The 20,920-nt window shown below is 35.4% G+C and overlaps 2 protein-coding genes, 1 long non-coding RNA gene and 1 pseudogene across 3 annotated transcripts; 1 reads left to right on the top strand and 3 right to left on the bottom strand.

The window, feature by feature from the left end:
* Positions 1–6,315: 6,315 nt before the first annotated feature.
* On the bottom strand, positions 6,316–8,573 carry LOC146921549 (uncharacterized). Its single transcript, XR_015012164.1, has 2 exons — positions 8,416–8,573; positions 6,316–7,818 (listed from the first exon to the last, which is right to left on the bottom strand). It is a non-coding gene; the product is annotated as an uncharacterized LOC146921549 (long non-coding RNA).
* A 1,565-nt stretch (positions 8,574–10,138) lies between these two features.
* LOC146921548 (uncharacterized) lies at positions 10,139–12,704 on the bottom strand (annotated as a pseudogene).
* Positions 12,705–12,799: 95 nt separating this feature from the next.
* Positions 12,800–13,981, bottom strand: LOC146921547 (uncharacterized). Its single transcript, XM_085711328.1, has one exon. The coding sequence runs from the start codon at positions 13,979–13,981 to the stop codon at positions 12,800–12,802; it is 1,182 nt and encodes a 393-aa protein (XP_085567454.1).
* A 1,374-nt stretch (positions 13,982–15,355) lies between these two features.
* On the top strand, positions 15,356–18,793 carry LOC146921546 (multiple organellar RNA editing factor 8, chloroplastic/mitochondrial-like). Its single transcript, XM_085714931.1, has 4 exons — positions 15,356–15,772; positions 16,748–16,845; positions 16,940–17,005; positions 17,424–18,793. Exons 1-4 carry the CDS (start codon positions 15,399–15,401, stop codon positions 17,954–17,956), a joined length of 1,071 nt encoding a protein of 356 aa, XP_085571057.1. The 5' UTR covers positions 15,356–15,398; the 3' UTR covers positions 17,957–18,793.
* The last annotated feature ends 2,127 nt before the right edge of the window (positions 18,794–20,920 follow it).

Here is a 20,920-nt window from a genome sequence, read left to right as displayed (position 1 = left end):
GTCCTCTCAATCGTTCTTGCTATGAGGTCAATCCTCTCTCGGTGAATGAAGCGGCCAAAGTTTGTAGTTGTTCACTTAGTTGAAGATGCATAAAAGTGCTACAAGATTTTTGTTACAAATAATACTCCACAATATTCTAATATTTGCTACCAAAGATGTTATGTCCTAGATCTACTCTAATAAGACCACCTCAAACTTGAACCAATCAAAGTCCCATGAATTTAGAATTCCAACCCTTCAAATCTTTAACTCCATGCAATCCTTGAGCAATATTCAACAAAGTCCCTTCATTGACATGAATTATGTGAAATTTTATATTTATTTTTTTAGTAAAAACTAAAATAAAATAAAATAAAAAAAGACACAAAGGTTGGGGGGACATTAGACCTGACCCAGGTACAGCCAAAACGGGGATACAACAATATAAAACAGACTTAGTGACCAACCTTAATTTATCCTAACAAAATTCACTAATCACAGTCGCAACTCAGCGAACCCGCGGATATGCTTGAAACAAGGTTACAAAAAATATGAAAAGTGAACATTTGCGAAGAACAGTTAGGGTTTAATTTCAGCGAATGGACCGACCACCAACACGACACCAAAATCCAAGTGCCAACAACTCCTTAAACAAAGCAGTAAGCATAAATCTCTTTCAAGCATTAAGTACCAGCGTGCAGGGAGACAAGATGACTTGAAACATGCAGATCTCAACTTATCTAGAAATATCAGAGTGTTGAAGAATCAAGCCACCAAAGACAACCGGTTTCAAACATACGCGTAAAAACTCTGATCAAGTGATGAGTCCAATGTGTTAGTAACCAGACCCTTTCGGGTTTAACAGAACTGGACCCTTTTGGGTTTAACTGAACGTACCATTTCGAGTTTAATCGAGCAATAAAACAGAAATAAAAACAAGAAAAATAAAGGACAGGAAAATAAAGAACACAGTGAGTTTGTTGACCCAGTTCAGCACAACACGCTTACATCTGGGGGCTACCAAGCCAGGAAGGAAATCCACTAGTGTAGTCCTTATTCAATATCTCTCAGCAAACTCCTCGTTTACACTATATGACCTAGGACCTACCCGTCTAGACTTCAACCTAGGAACTCCTAGATCTGAGATCCCATCTCACTATCCTAATGGTCAGTCACTGCCCCAGTGACCTATTAGACCTCAAACACAAAAGATTAGAAGTTACCTTCCAACACAAACAACCAAACCTTGTTTCACAACTTCGGTTTGATGCACAAGAGTATCAATACTCACAAAACCAGTCCTAAACAAGTATCTAACCTGACACTAGAAAGAACACAGTAAACATTCTAGACTTGCATCACAAACGATACAAGAACAGAATACATGAAGACTCAAACCCTAAAAATCTAACTTTTAGAATGACGGCTTGAATGAGCAATTAGGTCTTGAAGTCTTCCTTTTATACTGAAGCAGCTTGGGCTAAATAATTCGCTGGGCTTCAGTAAACTTGCAGATCGGTTCAGCAAACCTGCAAAATAGAATCAGAAACAAATCTGGAAAGTCCTAATATGTCGGAACCTATATTAAAACATTCCAAATCGTAACAAATATTTCATAAAATAAAATATCTATTTTAGTAATATTCCACAGCTGATTCTAATAAGATATGCGCGTTGCTTGATCAGTAAGTAAAGGAAATACGGTTTCCTTAAAGGATAAACTACGCGCATACAGATAAGGCAGAAACCCAGACATACTGAACCATGCCAGGATGTTGGAACATTGTGTCCAACATCTCACAGAGCTGCCTAACCACATGCTGGAACATTGGTTCCACTTACAGAACAAGGATATTTGTTTTAGCAACAATGCAGCCAATACAAATACCCAACAAGCTATAATCAAGTTAACAAGATCAAATGCCTCAACTATGTATTCCTTTAGGCCACATATAAGTGCAATAGAGTATACTTTGGTGTTTCACCGGCTAAACACGACGAATTCATGAAAATCACAAAGTTCGTCTCTATTATTCATTTTTCCAAAAGAATGCCATTTTCAAAGGAAAGCAAGTTAAAACTTGATGAAAACAATCACAACCATTTTTAGAAATCATATAGACGTTATACAACCTAAATCCTACATCACTTCTTTGAGAAAACGAATTTTCGGAAAAGTCGACGTTTGGACCATTTTTCAAATGTTCAGTGGAATTCACAAAATCAAGTCCAATTCGAATCAAATGATGTTCCAGTAGGATTATATGTATAAACAGAGGTTAAACAAGTCAAAAGAAACATTTTAGAAAGCCCGGATTGGTCCCCAAGTGCACGAAGCAAAGAAATAGAATTGGCTAAACTGGGCTTAGCACGTTTAAGCGTCCTCTGTACACTTAAGTGACCTAGTTCCAGTAGCTCCTGGAACAGCTCGCTTGGAGCACACTTCTGGCACACTGGTAGGTCGCTTAAGTGTCCTGAGCACGCTTAAGCGTCCTACACCAGAATTTCAAAACACAGTTACGGGTTCCAACCCATTTTCACCCAAAAATCCCCATTTTGATTCTTCCAAACCCCAAAACTTAATCCCAAAGATGTTTATAAGTCATATACCATTCAAAGCACTTAAACATACACAAGGTTTGAGATTACAACATCAAATCATCAAAATTCACCAATTCACCAAAACCTTTACAACTTCCAACAACAACAACAATTTCATCACCAAATCATCAATTCATGATACCCAATGCATCAATTCATCAACAACACATGCTAAAACAACAACAGCAACATTTGAACATGATTTCATCAACAATTCAACAACCACAACTTCATTCATCATCAAATTCACCCAAAACCCATCATGTTTATATATACCCATTTTGACATACAAATTTAACATCAACAACACAATTATCGTTCAATTCATGTACATAATCATGTCAACAAAATTAAGCACGAAATTCTACAACCAAAATCAAATTAAGCACTTAACCACAATTATGTAAAGAATTAGGGTAGAAATTAAACTAAAAGATTATGAGTAAAGCCTAACCCCCTTTACCTTAATTCTTCACAATCAACACTAAGGCTTCACTTTAGCTCCCAAAGCTTGAATTTCTACTTCTTTCTAGCTCTCTAGCTTTCCTTCTTCAAACCCTTTCTTCTTTTGTCTTTCTCACTCTACCTCTTATCCCAAAATTGAAAAACGATGGTGTAAACCCTATTTTCTCTACCAACTAGAGTTTATATATGTTCCACCTAAATGGGCTCAACTCACAATGTCTTAATGGGCCTAACCCATTTCTATTCTAACCCAAATGTTACTACTCACTAAACGGTAAAATGTAATACTAACGGTCATCCACCGGTAATAAAACAATTCATTATAACTCTGTAGTGACTTAGTAAAATAACCACTCTCACTAAGCACTAAAATAATCCTCAGCAAATTTACAAAATTACCCTACTCTCAAAATGACCAAAATACCCCTGAGTCCAAAATGACTAAAATACCCTTCTAACACAGAATTCTACAATTCCCAACCAACAATACACGCAGAGGTAATTAATCACATATGAGCACATATAACACACAATAAAACAATTAAATAAATAATAAAATAAATCTAACGAAAATCGGTTTGTTACACACCACTCTCCTACGACACTTGAAATCAAATGTACTTATCTATCTTCTTCTTCCTCAATCGCGCGTGTTTGGATCCACAACATAGTGATGTACTGCGGCGTCAAACACCATTCCCTTTCGGTAAGTTCTCTTTCGAATTTACATTTATATATTGAGATTCACGCTTTCATAATATTCCTGCATTTTCTCATTCAGTTACTCTTTTATGCTTAGACCATGTTTCGATAAACAACTTATTTTCCAAACTTATGAATAAGCTATTTCTATAACAGATAAAATAATCTCAAATTATATTTTGTATAATTTATAAGCTTTTTCATAAGTTTTAGCTCATGGACATGTCCCAAACATTGTCATAAGTACTTATGCTAGTTGATTAGCTCAAATAAGTCAATTCAAAATGCCTCTAGTTTGAGCAAAACAAGCAACTAACTTTTTTGTGGTTTGTATACTTGTATTACTATCCTTAATATTGTGGAGAATTCCAGACAAATGTGTCCACAATTGCATTAAAGACCACTAAAACGTTTACGTTTTCGGTCCTGTGCAATTCCAGACCACAGTTTAAAAACTTGCTTGTTAACACAAAAAATCCAAGTTTCAATGGATTACAAGAATAAATCTCCTGCCTAATTCTACCCAAAGCCCCAATCTCTTTTCGTGACCAAGAGACTCAATCTTAATAGTGTTTCCCAAGGTGAATCAACCCAACCCTAGTGTTTGTTGCCAAGAGCAAACTTTATACAAACCTTAGTTTGATTTCTAAACTCTTGTTTCAGCCCCCTCTATCTCAAGGTTAACTCTTGTACGAAGTCTATAAATATCCCTCATAAAATTGGAACAAATCTGGCCCAAAGAAATATGTTTTATTTTTATGCTGTTACGACAATTCGGGCGTCGATTTTGACCATTCGGGCCCCGAAAAATGTCGAATCAAATGTCTTCAAAAACAAGCGAAATTCGGGCCCCGGACAGAACCATTCGAGGCCTGATTTTGACAGATTCAATAAACTTCAATTTCTCCAATTTTGAGTCACTTTCACAACAATACCCATACTATCATTCTTTCAATTTTGGCGTTTGGTGATGCGAATTCCGATGACCAATGTGAGACAACTAAGCAATGATAAAAAAATTAACCAAAGACCGCCATAGATGACTTTCTCCTTATCAACCACTTGATCAAATTTCACCATATAGAAACCATTATCATTATCCAGGATTTCAAAACCCCATGGAGTTTCCAAACTTTGTGCAGGCGGTCTTTCATGATGTTGTACCCGAGATTCTTACCCAGTAGCTTGACAACGAGGGCATCTTTCCAAGGAGTGCAAAGTTCTTGGAAGGTTTGTAGTTCTAGGTAGAATTTTGGAAGGAGGCGGTTGTCGTCTTCGAGTTCAATTCAGACAAGTTTTTTCTCTATTATGTTTTCTCAACATTATTAAATCATTTTATCTTTAAAAATAACATCACTTATGTAAATCCTTATTTATTAATTTTGTTAGGTCTGCAGCAATTTAACCTAATATTTTCCCGATCATTTGCTGTATTAGGTTAGCAATAACTAGACATCTACCTGTGTTGCCGCACGGGTCAGGTATAGTTAGAAACGTAACTTGAATCAATATAAAATTGTCAATGAGGTAATTGTTTGTTTTTGCTAAATATAGTTGACTTAATGTGGTAAATTTGAAGAATAGATGTAAATACATGGTGGTAATATTTGGTTGACTACGCCACGGTATTTATAACGTAACTTATTGTGGAAGAACCATTACGAAATATAATAACCTCGAACGGTAAATAATAATCCTAAACATGTGTCTATGACAATATAGCATAAGAACTCAGATTAACAATTTTATTCCATAGAGTTGGAATACCAGTATATATGATTTGGCAGAAATTAGTATCGAATTGAAAGCAAGGTTAATTAACATTCAAGAATATTGCCATCAGTTGATTCATTAATAGTTTACCAACGAAATTACCAAGACTGAATCATAAAATAATGCAGTAATAGTTCATAAGTATATATTAAAACAACTAAAGGCTTGCCACCGCAACCACGAAGTCCTGGACAGTTTTGAACACGCAACAGTCGATGACATTGTCATGTAAAAAACATGAAACAGATATAGTTCCAACTTAAACAATGCGGGCAGTCTTGCAATAAGTTTGGTATGAAAAAACCAGCATTAAGTTATCACCGAAAAGTACCTTCTAAAGTTATTAAAAAGATTAAATCAATTTTCACCTGCAATACAACAAATGATTTAAATGTGATTAGTGGTTATGGTGTCTACAGCAACACAACATCAAATTGTATGACAGTAAAATGCATTCCATTGCATTGAACATAATATGTAGGACATCATTTTGCTGAGCAACGAAACAACAGACTCTATCTTCTCATTCATAGTAAGAATGCCCTGGACAAACGCACAAACAACTTAATATATCAGCTGCAACCATTGTGAAAAAAAAAGACAACGTTAATTTCTATTAATTATTAGTTAATCAGCCACCTGTTTATGTGTAGATTAATAGTAGTACACCAACAACATTGATGCATCATTACAAATTGCAGAAGACTTCTTTATAGACAACATTTGATGTAGTGCTCATACAATTGCCATCTTCATCTGTCAATAATCGACATTTGAGTTTTGTACCAATAGACAATGGGGAAACTGAATCCTATAAACATTATTGTTGAATATATACAATTAGCAACCCCGGTTCATAAGCATAAGCTGTCTATTTTGAAAAATGCAGAAGAAAAGAAATATATTTCAAAAGAATTCATCATCCAATATCAATTACAATTCAAGCCTTAAATACAACATCACAATGCTTATAAACTAATCCAAAATAACAGAAACACTGACACAATAGGCCTCATTCAACGAACACATCATAAGGCAAAAGGTCATCAATCTTTATAACTTTCTTCACAATGCAGATCCTTCAAGAATACATCTTAGTTAGCAAGAGAACAACTTTACAATACATCAAACTCCAAAAGAAACCTGGAAAAAAAGTGAGTTTTTCTCCTAGTAAACACGGTTAAGAGTCAAATGATTTATACTATAAAAAAAATCCTTTCAATTAAAAAAAATGATTATGAGATCTACATGTAAATTCAGGGTTGACTTTCAATGTATATAAGATCTACTAATAGCATTGATACGGGGCAATTCAATTTAAAGCTGCTCAATAAGATCTTTGCGGTTTGAATCACCCCCTTCAATAACATCCTAAATGAAAATTAGATCAATAAAATTATGTCTGCAAAATAGGACCAGCAGATGTATATATACATAAAAAGAATGTTTAGCAGAAAAATAAAACACACACAGAACACACACACACACACACACACACACACACACACACACACACACACACACACCTTAGGATTGTTATCTGTCATCTCTTTCAATGCACCATGTTTAACAGACAATACTTAGGCTTGCTACATTTCAAGGCTTATATGATGATATGGTATCAAAGATTGCTTGCATACTATTGATCGAATATCCCATGGAATTCACTTCTTTCAGTTACAATAAAACACCTAGTCAAGTTAAAAATGATCGTGAAAGATGTGTTCAATGGTGATTTTATCACTAATGATAGAAAAGGAAAACAACGATATTGCATTGATAAAATACTTACCTCATATAAGCTCCTGTCATTTGATTTTTCATGTGCTCATAACATGGTTTTTCCCAAAACAAAATGGACTTTGTTACTCCAAATAAAACAACAAAAAGTAGTTTTTACACATCAATAAAGGAATAGGAAGAAGCAATGACACAAAACTACAACCACATCAAGATAAAATCACACGTACAAATGCTGAAAAATAGAAGAAGAATAAGCATAATTGTACCCTAAAAAATGGCATATGCAAATGAAGATATATTTTCTCCAAATTACAACCAATATAACATTGACCCTATGCAAGCAAAATTCCAACCTTGATGAACAAAGTTAGATAGAATATAAACATGTTCAGTCAAAAATATCTTCTGCTAAATGCGTTTGAAAACTATTGTAAATCTTTTTTTTGTTCTTTCTAAAAATACTCACCGATGCGATTTGTTTCTGAATTCATAATCATCAGATATCTATGACCTTGCATGGCCAAAAATTTGAACTTCATTGGGCGGCAACAAATCCTGCAAATCAAGAGGCCTAATGATACTTCTTTAAGAGGAACAAATAACTATTAGAAGGTGAACTCCAAGAAAAGGATGAATTAAGAAAAGACACCTAAATTATAAAAAAAAATACTCTTCAACAATCATTATATATGAATTGAATTAAAAATTAATCAACTAATCTTAATCACAACATTCTGAGATACATACAGTTAAAAGATTGTATAGTTACAATAAAAAAACAATAGACTATGATATGAACATCAAATAAGATGGGACATCATTGCTTTTCAACTACATACCCAAATCAATCAACATTGCACTGAAACTGTGTTGGAAACTAAACAATACATATAATTGACTACAACAAGGTTTGAAAAATCAGAACCTTCAATTTGAAAATCCTTAAAATCAAATTAAACAAAACTCTTGTTTCAACCCCCAATTCTGATACGATTCAGAATTGAATCTATAAACCCACAACAGATGAATCATAAATGAATCAAGCAATACAATGGTGAAAGAAGATCGTGGATGGCAGAAATGATTCTAAAAACATAACCCAATAAGAGAATTAGAGAGAAATGAAACCCCAGATGCTTGAAACATGCTTACCTGTTACCTCCAAGAGAGAGAGAGCGAGATCCTAAACGGCGGTGACCATCGTCGGAGTGTTGACGGCCAATGAAAACCCAAAAGGGTTTCAATCCCTGGATTTCACATGATTTCTCTTTTGCATATGTTCACCATCAACTTATGATCCTTGTGGAGGATTGCGGTAAGGTTGCCAGAAGTGGAGGCTGTGAGGATGAAAAAGAGATGAGCGGTGGCTGAGAGAGGTTGAGAGAGGAGCAACCATGAAGAGAAAATGAGAAAACATGAAGTATAAGAAGTTTTAGAGAAGAGAAATGAAGAAGTTTTAGACCATGTACAATGATTAAAACCATTCAACACCCACTTTTTCAACACAACACTCCACATCATTTTCTCTCTCTTAATTCAACACTCATTCAACTTTTACCCTCTCCAATGGTTTTCATTCAACACTCTACCCCACCACTTTTTATTTATTTCTTATTCTTATTTAATTTTTATTTTTATAATTTCATAAAATTATAATTATCGATTATAATTAAATTTAAATAATATAATTAACAATTTTTTTTTTAAAACAAAATTTTGTAAAATAATTTATTTTTATTTTCTTAACTTAAAATACAACACAACAAACTAAACACGCAACACTGACAATTATTAAAGCAAACAATGGGGACTAGACAACACTGACAATTTTGACCGAATACAAACAAATATTTGATTCAAAACAGCTCACGCTCCAACTTTTCCAACAGCTCTTTTTTCCGGTCATCGAGTTGTTGTTCGGAACTTAACTTTACATACAATTTCATTTTCTTCAATTTGTTTTTCTCCTGTTGCACTGCAGTGTACTCTTTCAATTGTTCAATCTCTTGCACCTTGATTTCTTTGAATTCAACCCACTCATTTTCCACCTCCTCCAAGGCAGCAGCGTCCTTGCTTTTCTTTTTACCTTTTTTTTACCTTTTCTTATGACGATTATTAAGCTGATAAATGATTATTGATGATGATGTTTGATTATGTATTGATGATGATGTTTGATTATGATAAATGGTTATAATTTGATATAATTGTAAATGATAAGTGTTTGATATGTTAATAAAGTTTTATGTTGTTAAATGCATTTTGATGAATTATATGCTTAATTTATTGACTGTGAAATCTCACCCCTTCTGTTGTAATGTTGCCCTTACGTTGGTAACGCGCAGGTAACCAGGACTAGTTGTGGTTCGTGAGTAGACTCCTCACATTGTGTCTAGGTGCTCTGATATGTAACGGGATGGGGGATTGCTTTTACTTCTATTCCTTACGTGTCATTTTATGAACTTTTTATGAATAAAGTATTGAACCAAATTTATGAGATTTTTGATGAGGCCTGCGTGCCAAGACTTTTATCATGTTGAACCATTTCTGCTGCATAGTTTCAGATTTTATGATGTTAAATTTTGAAGGATAATTATTATTATCTATCTTATGACTTTTAAGTAGTATGTGACATCCCTTTTATGAATTAAATACTCTGATTTAAATGAAATTTTTATGTTGGGAAAATGGGGTGTTACACTTGTCTCCTAGTAAACTCTACCTTAGAGTTTTCAAAGTGAAGATTACAACTTCTTCTACATTCTTCCACTATTGCTCCAAACTTAGTTATATCATTACTCCCTTTATTGAAATAGTCCACAACTTTCTTAGCATCCAATTCAAAATCCACATTCGTTAGTTGTATCACATGTACCCATCAGATATCATGTGAGAGTCCCAAAGCTTCTCCAACATCCGTTGACCAAACCGGATTCGACCACATTGTTTGTGCTTGTAAAAAATTTCCAGCCTCATCCCGAATGCAAAAACCAAAACCAACACAGTTTAAAGCTTCCGAAAATGATGCATCAACGTTACATTTCAATCTTCCATGTTCCGGCTTCTGCCATCTAACTTGAACATGTTGTACAACATTTTCCCCATCCGTTAACTGCTGAACAACTGAAATCAGCCCAGCTGGTGCAGCAGCCGTGCTGTCATGTTGCTGTACAGCCAGCATGTTGTTATGCTGCTTCCGGTTCGCATCCCTCCAGCTGAAAAGCAGTTGCCTTGCGCGTTCCAATATGGCTTGACTTGTTTCCGTGACATTCTGCCACAATCTCATATTACGGCTCTTCCACAAACTCCAAAAAACCGTTGCAAACAAATCAGCTTGAGCACATGACAATTCTCGTAGCAACGCAAAAATGAGTTCAGCCGCTGTGTTATTATTTAGCATCACTGAATTAACCTTACTTAGTAGCAAACAATCCTGGCATATTTTCCTTGCTCGCGGACAATCGAACAACACATGAATCGCATCTTCATAGCTTTCTTCACACATAACGCACAATGATGTGCAATTCACCCCTTTATCCAATAACCATGCTCGAGTTGGCAAACACTCCCTGCAAATTCTCCACAACATATTTTTTACTTTCGGAGGGACTTTAAGCTTCCAAATATTAGCCCAGTCACCCGAGCGATGCAAGTGAGAATTATCTGCTATATTTTCCATACACAACCTATACACACTTTTAACAGAATAATGCCCATTTTTCTCAGCTCTCCAAATTAATTTATCTTTTTTAACTTGACGAATAAGAGGAGTCTTAAGAATCTCATGAACTTTGTCTTGATCAAAATAATAATTAATCAAGTTATAATTCCAACAATCATTATTATGATCAATGAGAGAATGACCTTTAGCCTGTGTGATAACCTCATTGGATTAGCCAACACCTGAGATACAACCTCCATTTATTAGCCAAGGCGCTTCAAAAATAGGGATTTTTATACCATTCCCGATTCTCCATCTGGTACCTTCACGAACCACCCTTCTTGCATTAAAAATACTTCTCCATACAAAACTCGGATTATGACCTATCTTCGCCTCTAGATAATCATTGCGAGGGAAATAACGAGCTTTAAATAATCTTGTAACCAAACACTCGGGTTGAGTTTGAAACTTCCACCCCTGCTTGCCTAACATAGCCAAGTTGAAGGCTGCCAAGTCTCGAAAACCCATCCCTCCTTTTGTCTTATGAACCGTGAGCTTATCCCATGAAAGCCAATGAATTCCTCTGCTGCCTTTACCCCCATTTCCCCACCAGAAGCTATTTATCATTTTTTTTTTCAATAGAATCAATAAGCGTAGAAGGTAATAGAAATATACTCATGACATAAGACGAAATGGATTGCAACACCGACTTAATCAACACTTCCCTTCCAGCTTTCGACAAGCATTTACTGCTCCATGAAGTGATTTTCTGCCACACTCTATCTTTAATGAAACTGAAGGTTGCTTGCTTGTTCCTACCTATCATAGAAGGTAACCCCAGATATTTTCCAGTTCCTAGAATCGCTTGCACTCCAAGAGTCGAAGTAATCTGACTTTGAATATCACTATGCACATTCCTACTGTATTAGATTTCAGACTTTGGCAAGCTAATAGCCTGGCCAGATGCCGCTTCATACATGTTGAGGATACCCTTCATTTTTTGCGCCTCTTCTTATGTAGCCCTGAAAAATAAAAAACAGTCATCTGCAAATAGAAGGTGAGTAACAATAGGTGCATTCCGACAAATTTTTGCACCATGTAATTCCCCTCTGATTTCTGCCTGGTGAATGAGGGCCGGGAGACCTTCAACATATAAGATAAACAGATAAGGAGACAACGGGTCTCCTTGACGAATGCCCCTACCAGGTATAACAGGCCCGACTGACTCTTGATTTACTATCACTGAATAGTCCACAGTCTCTACACACATCATAATCCAATCCACCCATTGCTGGCAAAAACCCATCTTTAACATCACCTCTTTTAAATACATCCAGTCAATTCTATCATACGCCTTGCTAATGTCAAGCTTCAAGGCTACATTTCCTATCTTTCCATTAGTTTTTAGTTTCATATAATGAACAACTTCAATGGAAACCATTGCATTATCCAAGATATACCTCCCTGGAACAAATGCAGACTGGTTATCCGATATACACTTATGTAACACTGCCTTTAACCGATTTGCTAGCACCTTTGATAACACTTTATACATAACATTACAAAGAGCTATATGCCGCCAATCTTTCATAGTACGTTGTTCCGTGCCTTTTGGGATGAGAGCAATGTTGGTAGCGTATAGGGAAGGTGGTAATTGACCATTTGCTAACCAAGAAACACAATCCTTACAAATATCAGGACTACAAACCTTCCAAAAATGCTGATAGAAACCCGAATTAAATCCATCTGGCCCTGGGCATTTATCTGACTGCATAGAAAACATTGCTTCTTTAAACTCCTCTATTTGAAATGGTGTCGTAAGTTGGATGTTATCTTCATTAGTAACCACTTGTCGGAGAGCACTCAAGACCGGTGATCTTACACTATCCTTGGCCTAGCTACCCTTGCCATACCAACTCCATCTGACACCCTCGTGCCATTTTCCTTCTCTAAAAAATGAATTTTATTGACTTTTTTCCTTGTCGTGGCTGAAGCATGGAAAAACTTGGTATTCAGATCACCATCCTTATACCAGTGAGTTTTCGCTCTTTGTCTCCAATACAAATCATCTTGTACTAACAAATGAGTCATCCTTCTCTGCAATCCTTCATAATAGGTCGTATCATGAGAACCCCGGAATCTTAGAAGATCTCTTCTGCACTCCTCAATGTCATTTTTCAGCTTATTACAATGCGTCTTACTCCAATACTTTAAATCTTCAGCATAACTTTCTAATTTGAAAATTACATTACCTTCCGTGTGTTGCTGCCAACTAGACTTCACCACATCACCTAAGCTTGGTTCGATCCTCCAAGCATTTTCAAACCTGAAATTTTTTTGAGTTATATAGGGACGAACCGTAGGAATTCGTGTAAGAAGAATGGGGTAGTGATCAGATACCGGTGCAACTAAATTATCCAGCGACACATTGGGGAAAAGATTAAACCATGCTTCGTTTGCCAACGCACGGTCAAGTCTCTCTTCCACCGCTCTATCTGTACCCAAACTCTTAAACCATGTATACGGATACCCATCAAGATTAATATCAATCAAACCTGCATCATGAATAGCTCTTCTGAATCCATTTATCAACCAGGACGGACGAACCGTTCTCCCCTTCTTTTCATGTGCCTGAAGGATATCGTTAAAATCTCCAAAAATGCACCATGGTAAGGTAGTATTATTCGCCAACTGACGCATAAAGTTCCATGACTCTCTTCTACGGCGACCTTCAGGGAAACCATAGTAATGTGTTAACTGCCATTTGCCATGTGAACCTTCATCCACGTCAACATTAATATCATTTTGAGAATAGTTTAATATTTTGCAGTTAAAGGAATTACGGCAAAATAAAGCTAAACCACCACTGCGACCTTGCCTATCTACAACAAAGCAATTATCAAAGCCAAAAATATAACGGAATTCCTCGACTTTGTTGCTGAAAACCAGTGTCTCACTTAGAAAGAGGGCGTCCAATTTATAATATCGAACAAGGAACTTTAAATTAGGAACTGCGCCCAGGCTCCCTAAGCCTCGACACTTCCAGCTAATTACACTCATTTTTAGAAATACACAACCTGACAAGAAGCATGATCATATTGAAACAGAAACATATGGAGGGTGTTTGAACCTTCAAGGCAACACAAGATCCTAGTATATGTATGATTAAGAATGAAACATGTGGTGGAGATAGCAAATGCAAGGTTCGGTTTAGACTACAGGAGGAAAAATAATATCAGGCTTATATAATCAATGTCCATAACTATGATCATGATAACCATGATCAATTAATTTAAAATTGAGACACCTTGTGAATTTATGTGGGAATTGACGGACTATGGAATCACATCTAAGAATGTTGAAACTTGATCCAATTACATAGAATACACACATACCTTACCACCATAATCACACAAGAATAGTAGATTAGGTGAGACACCAAACATACAGATTAGGGGGAAACCTAACCGTAACGATGAACCAATACACTCACAAGGCGATGAACCAATACACTCACAAGGGAAGCGGCGAGCGACGACGAAACCCTAGGAGAGAAATCAATCCGAGAGTAACCTAACAATAATATAAAAAAGATAAATATTACAAAAAAAAAAAGAAAAAAAAAAGGAGAAATATAAGTTATAGTATATAGTATATTTTCTTTCAAAAAAAAAGTATATAGTATATTTTGTCAAAAAAAAAAAAAGTTATAGTATATTGGTAGATTACTACTAGATTTACACTTTGTTGTGTTGATTCTAGAAACCTCACCTTATAAGAAACCCGAAAACCCTAATTTACATTTCATTCCCAATCTCACTCTCTTCACACCTATGAAGCCCCGATACGGATACGGATACGGGTACGATATGATACGGATACGCGAATGCGTCAAAAATTTCAAATTTAGGATACGATACGGCTTGGATACGTTTACAATTTTTTTAATATATATATATATATATATATATATATATATATATATATATATATTAGACATAAACGCACAAAAAATAAATAGCTTGAAATCTTAAAACTAATTACACCAAGTCAAAATACAATGGATCATTCACCAACTAAGATATCCTTTAAACCAAAACATACCATATAAACAACCTGCACTATGATGATACCAAGGTAGTATAGTCACCCTTTTCAAGTAATGGCCAATATAATGATCCCAATTTACAAAAATTAATACTTGTGATCAAAATACAAATAAAAATTTCAAATAAAAATTAAATTAAATCATTCGGATACTTCTGGGATACGTATCCGGGAGTATCCTTAACGTATCCTTAAGGTATCCAATATATTTTTAAATAAGAATTAAATTAAATCATTCGGATACTTCTGGGATACGTATCCAGGAGTATCCGCGGAGTATCGGTATCCGATACGTATCCGACACGGGTACCGCAACCATTTCGGAGTATCCGGACTTCATAGCTTCACACACACACACACACACAGCGCGATGGCGAGCCAGATCTTCTCTCGCGTTCTCCCCAAAACCCTAACCCTTACCACCTTCCTCTCTCGCTCCATCTCCACCACAACCACCACTCCCTCTTCCTCCGCTCTCTCCTTCCTCCGCTGTCTCCGTCCCCTCTCTGCCGCCGCCATCACCTCCCGTCACATCCTTCTCCCCTTCCGCGCTTTCTCCACACGCCCTACTACCTTTTCCATCAACGATCCGAACTTGTCCAATCGTCGACTAAATGAAATGATTTTTTACGATGGATGCGATTTTGAACACTGGCTTGTTGTTATGGAGAAGCCTGAAGGTGATCCTTCCAGAGATGAGATTATTAATAGTTATATCAAAGCTTTGGCTATGGTTATGGGAAGGTAATAATCACCGTACTTTATCTCAATTTTATATATCATTCCAAGATTAAATTTACATTATTTATTCCATTTGATGTATTTTTAGGTTTATATTGTTATTTGCAATAGTAATTAATTTTTTTTAAAAAGGTAATATTTTTTAAGGTTTTCTGTTGGGTTTGTAGTAAATTATATAAAAAAATGATTTTGGAAAATTGGCGAAGTAAATTTTTTTATAACTTGTGTTTGGTTTTTAGAAAAATGTTTTTTTTTTTAATCAAATGCTATTATGGGAGAATGAATGTGGTCTTAGGTTTATAGTGTTTTTAAAAAATAGTTAGTTTTTGGGGCTTCCTGTTCTGTTTGTTGTGCATTATAAGATTATGGAAAATGGGTCCGTAATATCTTTGAGAACTGTGTTTTGTTAAATTTTATTTTTGAAAACAAGACTATTCTGTGAGAATGAATAAATGGTTTTGAAAAAGAATACTATTATGTGAGAATGGATAGCTGTCTAAAGTTTGCGACAGATTATAAACGAAATGATTTTGGCTCTGTTTGGATAAGCATCTTTTTTGGCTGTTTGGATAATCATCTTATTTACAGCTTATAGCTCAAGCATTATCATCATTGTTATTTACCACTTATAGCACAAGTGGTATCATCATGATAAGCGCCTATGTATAAGCTATTTTTTTTTTTTTTACATTTGTTTAGTATTAGCTATAAGCTGTTGTTATAAGCTGTCTTGGAGAATTATGAAAATAAGTTGAAAACAGCTTATGGCCAATGTCATAAGCTGTTTTCTTAACAAGTTCTCCTAAACAGTCTAACAACTTTTGTCGGTAGTTAGTCCCTATATTTTTTGTTGTATTGAAAAATAAAAGATAGTTATCTATTGAGAATATTGATTCTGAAGGCTGTGTTTGAATGAATGGTTGTCTTTTGGTCTGATACTCTGATTATTTATCGTGGTTGGTTTTTTTATGTTGTCAGTGAAGAAGTAGCTAGGAAGAGCATATATTCTGTTTCAACTAGACACTACTTTGCTTTTGGAGTTCTTTGTTCTGAAGAGCTCTCCCACAAACTGCAAGGTATATAATACATGGTTCTCTAACATCCGAAACTCTTGTTACTCTTGTTTTCTTCTATATCATCAGTTTAAATTTTCTATTTGTCCAATTGCAGAACTGCCCAAGGTTGAAGGGGTTCTTCCTGATTCTTATTTGAATGTGAAGGAGAAAGATTATGGAGGTAAGCTCTGCTGTCCTGTCACCTGGCCTCTAATTATATTCATTCTGTCTATTGTTTATGAATATATATAAGAAATGTCATGCACAAGACTCCTATAATTAAGTATAATAAAACTAGAAAGATACAATCCATTAAAAAAACTGCTATTTAGATATCCAAGACCTTGCTGTTGGTATTCTAGCATACATGTTCAGTTGAAGTGTTGAATAGAGGGGGGTGAATGTAACCTTTGTGGTATACTATACTATGGTTTTCTTATTAATCTATTGAATTTTTTTGTGTGATTAACTTGTGCTATAAATTATGGTATTAACAGGTGGTGCAATAAGGGTAACAATGAGTATTGGAATTTTATATTTCTTGATGCCATTATTTGTTTATTTGTTTGATGCATATTTTTTTGTTTCCCTCTCATTAGGCGAGCCCTTCATTAATGGGCAAGCAGTTCCATATGATCCCAAGTATCATGAGGAGTGGGTTAGGAACAATGCTCGTGCTAATGAAAGGAACAGGCGCAATGATAGGCCTCGTAATAAAAGGAAAAATGTGGTGAACAGAGACATGCAGAGTAGGCCTCCAGTGCAGAATTCTGGTCCACCTCCCAACAATGCTGCTGGATACCCTCCCAACAATGCTACTGGATACCCTCCCAACAATGCTGGCGGATACCCTCCCAACAACCAAGCTGGATATGCCCCTCCAAATCAAGCTGGATATGCACCTCCAAATCAAGCTGGATACGCCCCTCCAAATCAAGGCGGATACACTCCTCCAAATGCAGGTGGTGGATACCCTCCCCCCAACATGAGCGGACCTCCTCCTCCTCCTCCTAACATGAGCCGACCTCCTCCCAACAGTGGATATGGTGCTCCTCAAAATAACTATCCGGGGCAACAAAACCAGAACATGGCAGGGATGCCTCCAAATACTGGATGGTCAAATAATCAGTAGACTCTCCAAATGCTGGATGGTCAAATAACCAGTAGACTCCTGACCTGTTTGGAAGAGGCACTGCTTGCGTAATTATGATTCAGACAAATTATTTTGGCCAATGTAGATAAAGTAATGAATTAAGTCCGAGACATGCAGGATTTATATTATGTTTACCATGCAATGAGATTTTATATGTCTGGTTTCCCTTCTTCCTAATGAATTTGCGTTTGGGGTATTGAAGTTTACAATGTTTGAAGTTCATTATTTTGTCTGATACACTTCATTTAAGTGTCATAGTTTATTAATAAAAATATATATTTATCTGATACACTTCAGTCGAATATTCGTGAAAAATTTATCATCATATCTGTCTTACTGAATGTGATTCAGCAAAATATGTTAATTACTGAAGCACCAATAGCACTTTTGATTCCTCACTTGAACCACATATATATCTGGAACAAGGATAGTTTTTGTTACAGTCAGTTCTACTGTTCTAATTTGGACATGGAGCAAATAATGATTGAATTGTCATTCTCATTTGATAATTATTTTTTTGATTATTTAGAGGACCAAGTCAGAAGAGTCCTAGATAGTAACGTTGGATCGTGGAGGTCTTATATGCAAATCAAAGTGCAGATTGATGTTAATAAACCACCAAAGAAGGATGTTATGTAACAAAAATTAGAATTTTCTGTTTTCATGTGTGGTATGTTTGAGGAAACAGATAAATTTTATAAACAAACTTTCTGCCTTAGAGAAGTTGTGGCAGTGGAGGGATAACTGGTGGTTGAAGGAGGATGAGAAAGCTTGGTTTGAGTTATGAAAACATAATGTAGTTTTCGGATTTGTGCATTCTTAAGTTTGTCTTTTGTTATGTGCTAGATATATGTAACTAAATTGATGAAATTTACATCTTATATCACAGGGGGTAAGTTTGTCAACTAAGATTAATTCCATTTTCTTAACCGAAAGTGTAAACAAAATTTTCAAAAAACATGTGTACATAAAGAGAAGTACTATTTTACGAGTCTTTGAAGGTGTACTTTAGAGGCAGAAACAGATCTAGCTCATTTGAATTGAGTTAACTGAATTTAAAAAATTGCTAATATTTCTCTACATATTTTAGCAATTCAAATGAATCAATTTTATACATCGTTAGTCCAAGAAACCAAAAGTTTGAACCCCTAAATCACGGTCGTGAATATGCTAATGTTTAGAGGCATAAGTTGAAAGTTAGGACAATGAAAGAGTATTAAGAGGGAAAACGTTTAACACATGTTCTTATACAGTAAAAAAATAACTACTAATATTTCCTTATAAAAGTACTCTCTCCGTTTCAAAATAAGTATCGCTTTAGCCAATTGCATACATATTAAAGAATAAAATGAAATAATCATTAGACATAACACGTTTACTAAACTGCCCTTACTTTATAAGAAAAAGACAAACTTAAAGTTGCATTGAAAATTGTGTGAGAGAAAAGTTGGAGAGGGTAAAGTTGGAAGAAAAAAAATAAAGTTGTATTAGAAATGTAAAGTGACATTCATTTTGAAACAATTTTATTTAGCTAAAGTGACACTCATTTTGAAACGAGGGAGTACATTATTTACGAGTTTAAGAATGTGTTTGATACGCTAAAATGTAAGTACTAGATAGAACATCACATCATAAGAGACAAAACAACATACATCATACTTTTATCATATATCATCATAAGAGACAAAACAACATACATCATACTTTTATCATATTGAAGAATTTATTGTCTTAAAATACTATTTTGGTTTTAGGCTAAAGTGTACTTCCCTCCAAAGTTTCAAAAAGTTGCAATTTTAGTCCCCTATATACAAAAACTACAATTTTGGCCCCCTAAGATTTAGCCTCTTTGCATCTTTAGTCCTTTTGGCCAATTTTGACCAGTCAATGCCTACGTGGCATGCCACGTGTGTAATTATTGAATTAAAAATTTAAAAAATAACATAATCATTTTTTAAATTAAATAAATGAAAAATTAAATTAAAAAATCAGGACAAAAAAATAAAAATAAAATTCAAGGAAAGAACAAGGAATGGCACTTGAAGGTGTTGTTCTTCTTAAAAAAAAACCGGAATTTTTTCTTTCTTAAATCAAATTCAATCCAATTCTCTCAATTCCCCCACTTGTGTTGTTCTTCTTTTTGTCAATTGTCTATTAATTTTCTCTCAATTCTTTCTTTTCTTCTTTTCCCTACGTGAATATCTTCCTTTCTTTGTGGAATTCGTAAACCCTAGTTTGAGTGGCAGGACAATCACAATTCACAAAATGAGTTTCGGCGAATCGGGCTGCATTTGCGCCACCTTGATCCTCCACGACGATGGAATCCCTATCCCCGTAAGTCTGCTATCCCTATTCAATTCGATTTCTGTAATCTCCAAATCGCTCATAGATTTCATTTTTCTTTGTTACTGTTTGGGTTTTTGTTTAGGCGAAGAAGATCGGTACTTTGTTGAAGGCCGCTAACGTCATCGTTGAATCTTACTGGCCAGGCCTATTCGCTAAGCTTGCTCATAGCAAGAACGTTGATGATCTCGTTTTGAACTCCGGCGCTGTTGGTGGTGCCGCAGTTGCCGTATCTGCACCTGCCTCTGGAGGTGGAGCCGCAACAGCAGCCGAACTGCCGCTGTTGAAAAGAAAGAGGAAGCCAAGGAAGAAAGTGACGATGAGATGGGCTTTAGTTTGTTTGATTAAGTTTCTCTGTATAGTTTGTTGTAGCCAGACTAGGACTCCTTTCCAGGGGGTGGCTGAATCCAAAACTTGCAATCTACTATCTCTTTATAAATTGTTTATCTAAGTGAGTTTTAGCAATCTACTATCTCTTTATAAATTGTTTTATATGAGTATGTGTTGTTGATGATGTGTTGTTGATGAAGTAATACTTCTGATAACACGTAAAATGCACTATTATTTTGACTCGTCTTACACATTTTTTGATTTTGATTT

The sequence above is a fragment of the Medicago sativa genome, chromosome 5 (assembly GCF_051527215.1).
Source record: "Medicago sativa cultivar Bolivia chromosome 5, Bolivia_mono, whole genome shotgun sequence".
Lineage (NCBI taxonomy): Eukaryota > Viridiplantae > Streptophyta > Magnoliopsida > Fabales > Fabaceae > Medicago > Medicago sativa.
The sequence above is the reverse complement of the archived record's forward strand: the minus strand, read 5'-3'. Positions and strand labels throughout refer to the sequence as shown.

Excerpts from the sequence above, each read along its gene's own strand:
- LOC146921547 (XM_085711328.1), bottom strand. The coding sequence starts at position 13,981 with ATGAGTGTAATTAGCTGGAAGTGTCGAGGCTTAGGGAGCCTGGGCGCA.
- LOC146921546 (XM_085714931.1), top strand. The coding sequence starts at position 15,399 with ATGGCGAGCCAGATCTTCTCTCGCGTTCTCCCCAAAACCCTAACCCTT. Across the intron at positions 16,846-16,939 it reads GCTCTCCCACAAACTGCAAG|AACTGCCCAAGGTTGAAGGG; the intron begins GTATATAATACA and ends GTCCAATTGCAG. Across the intron at positions 17,006-17,423 it reads GAAGGAGAAAGATTATGGAG|GCGAGCCCTTCATTAATGGG; the intron begins GTAAGCTCTGCT and ends CCCTCTCATTAG.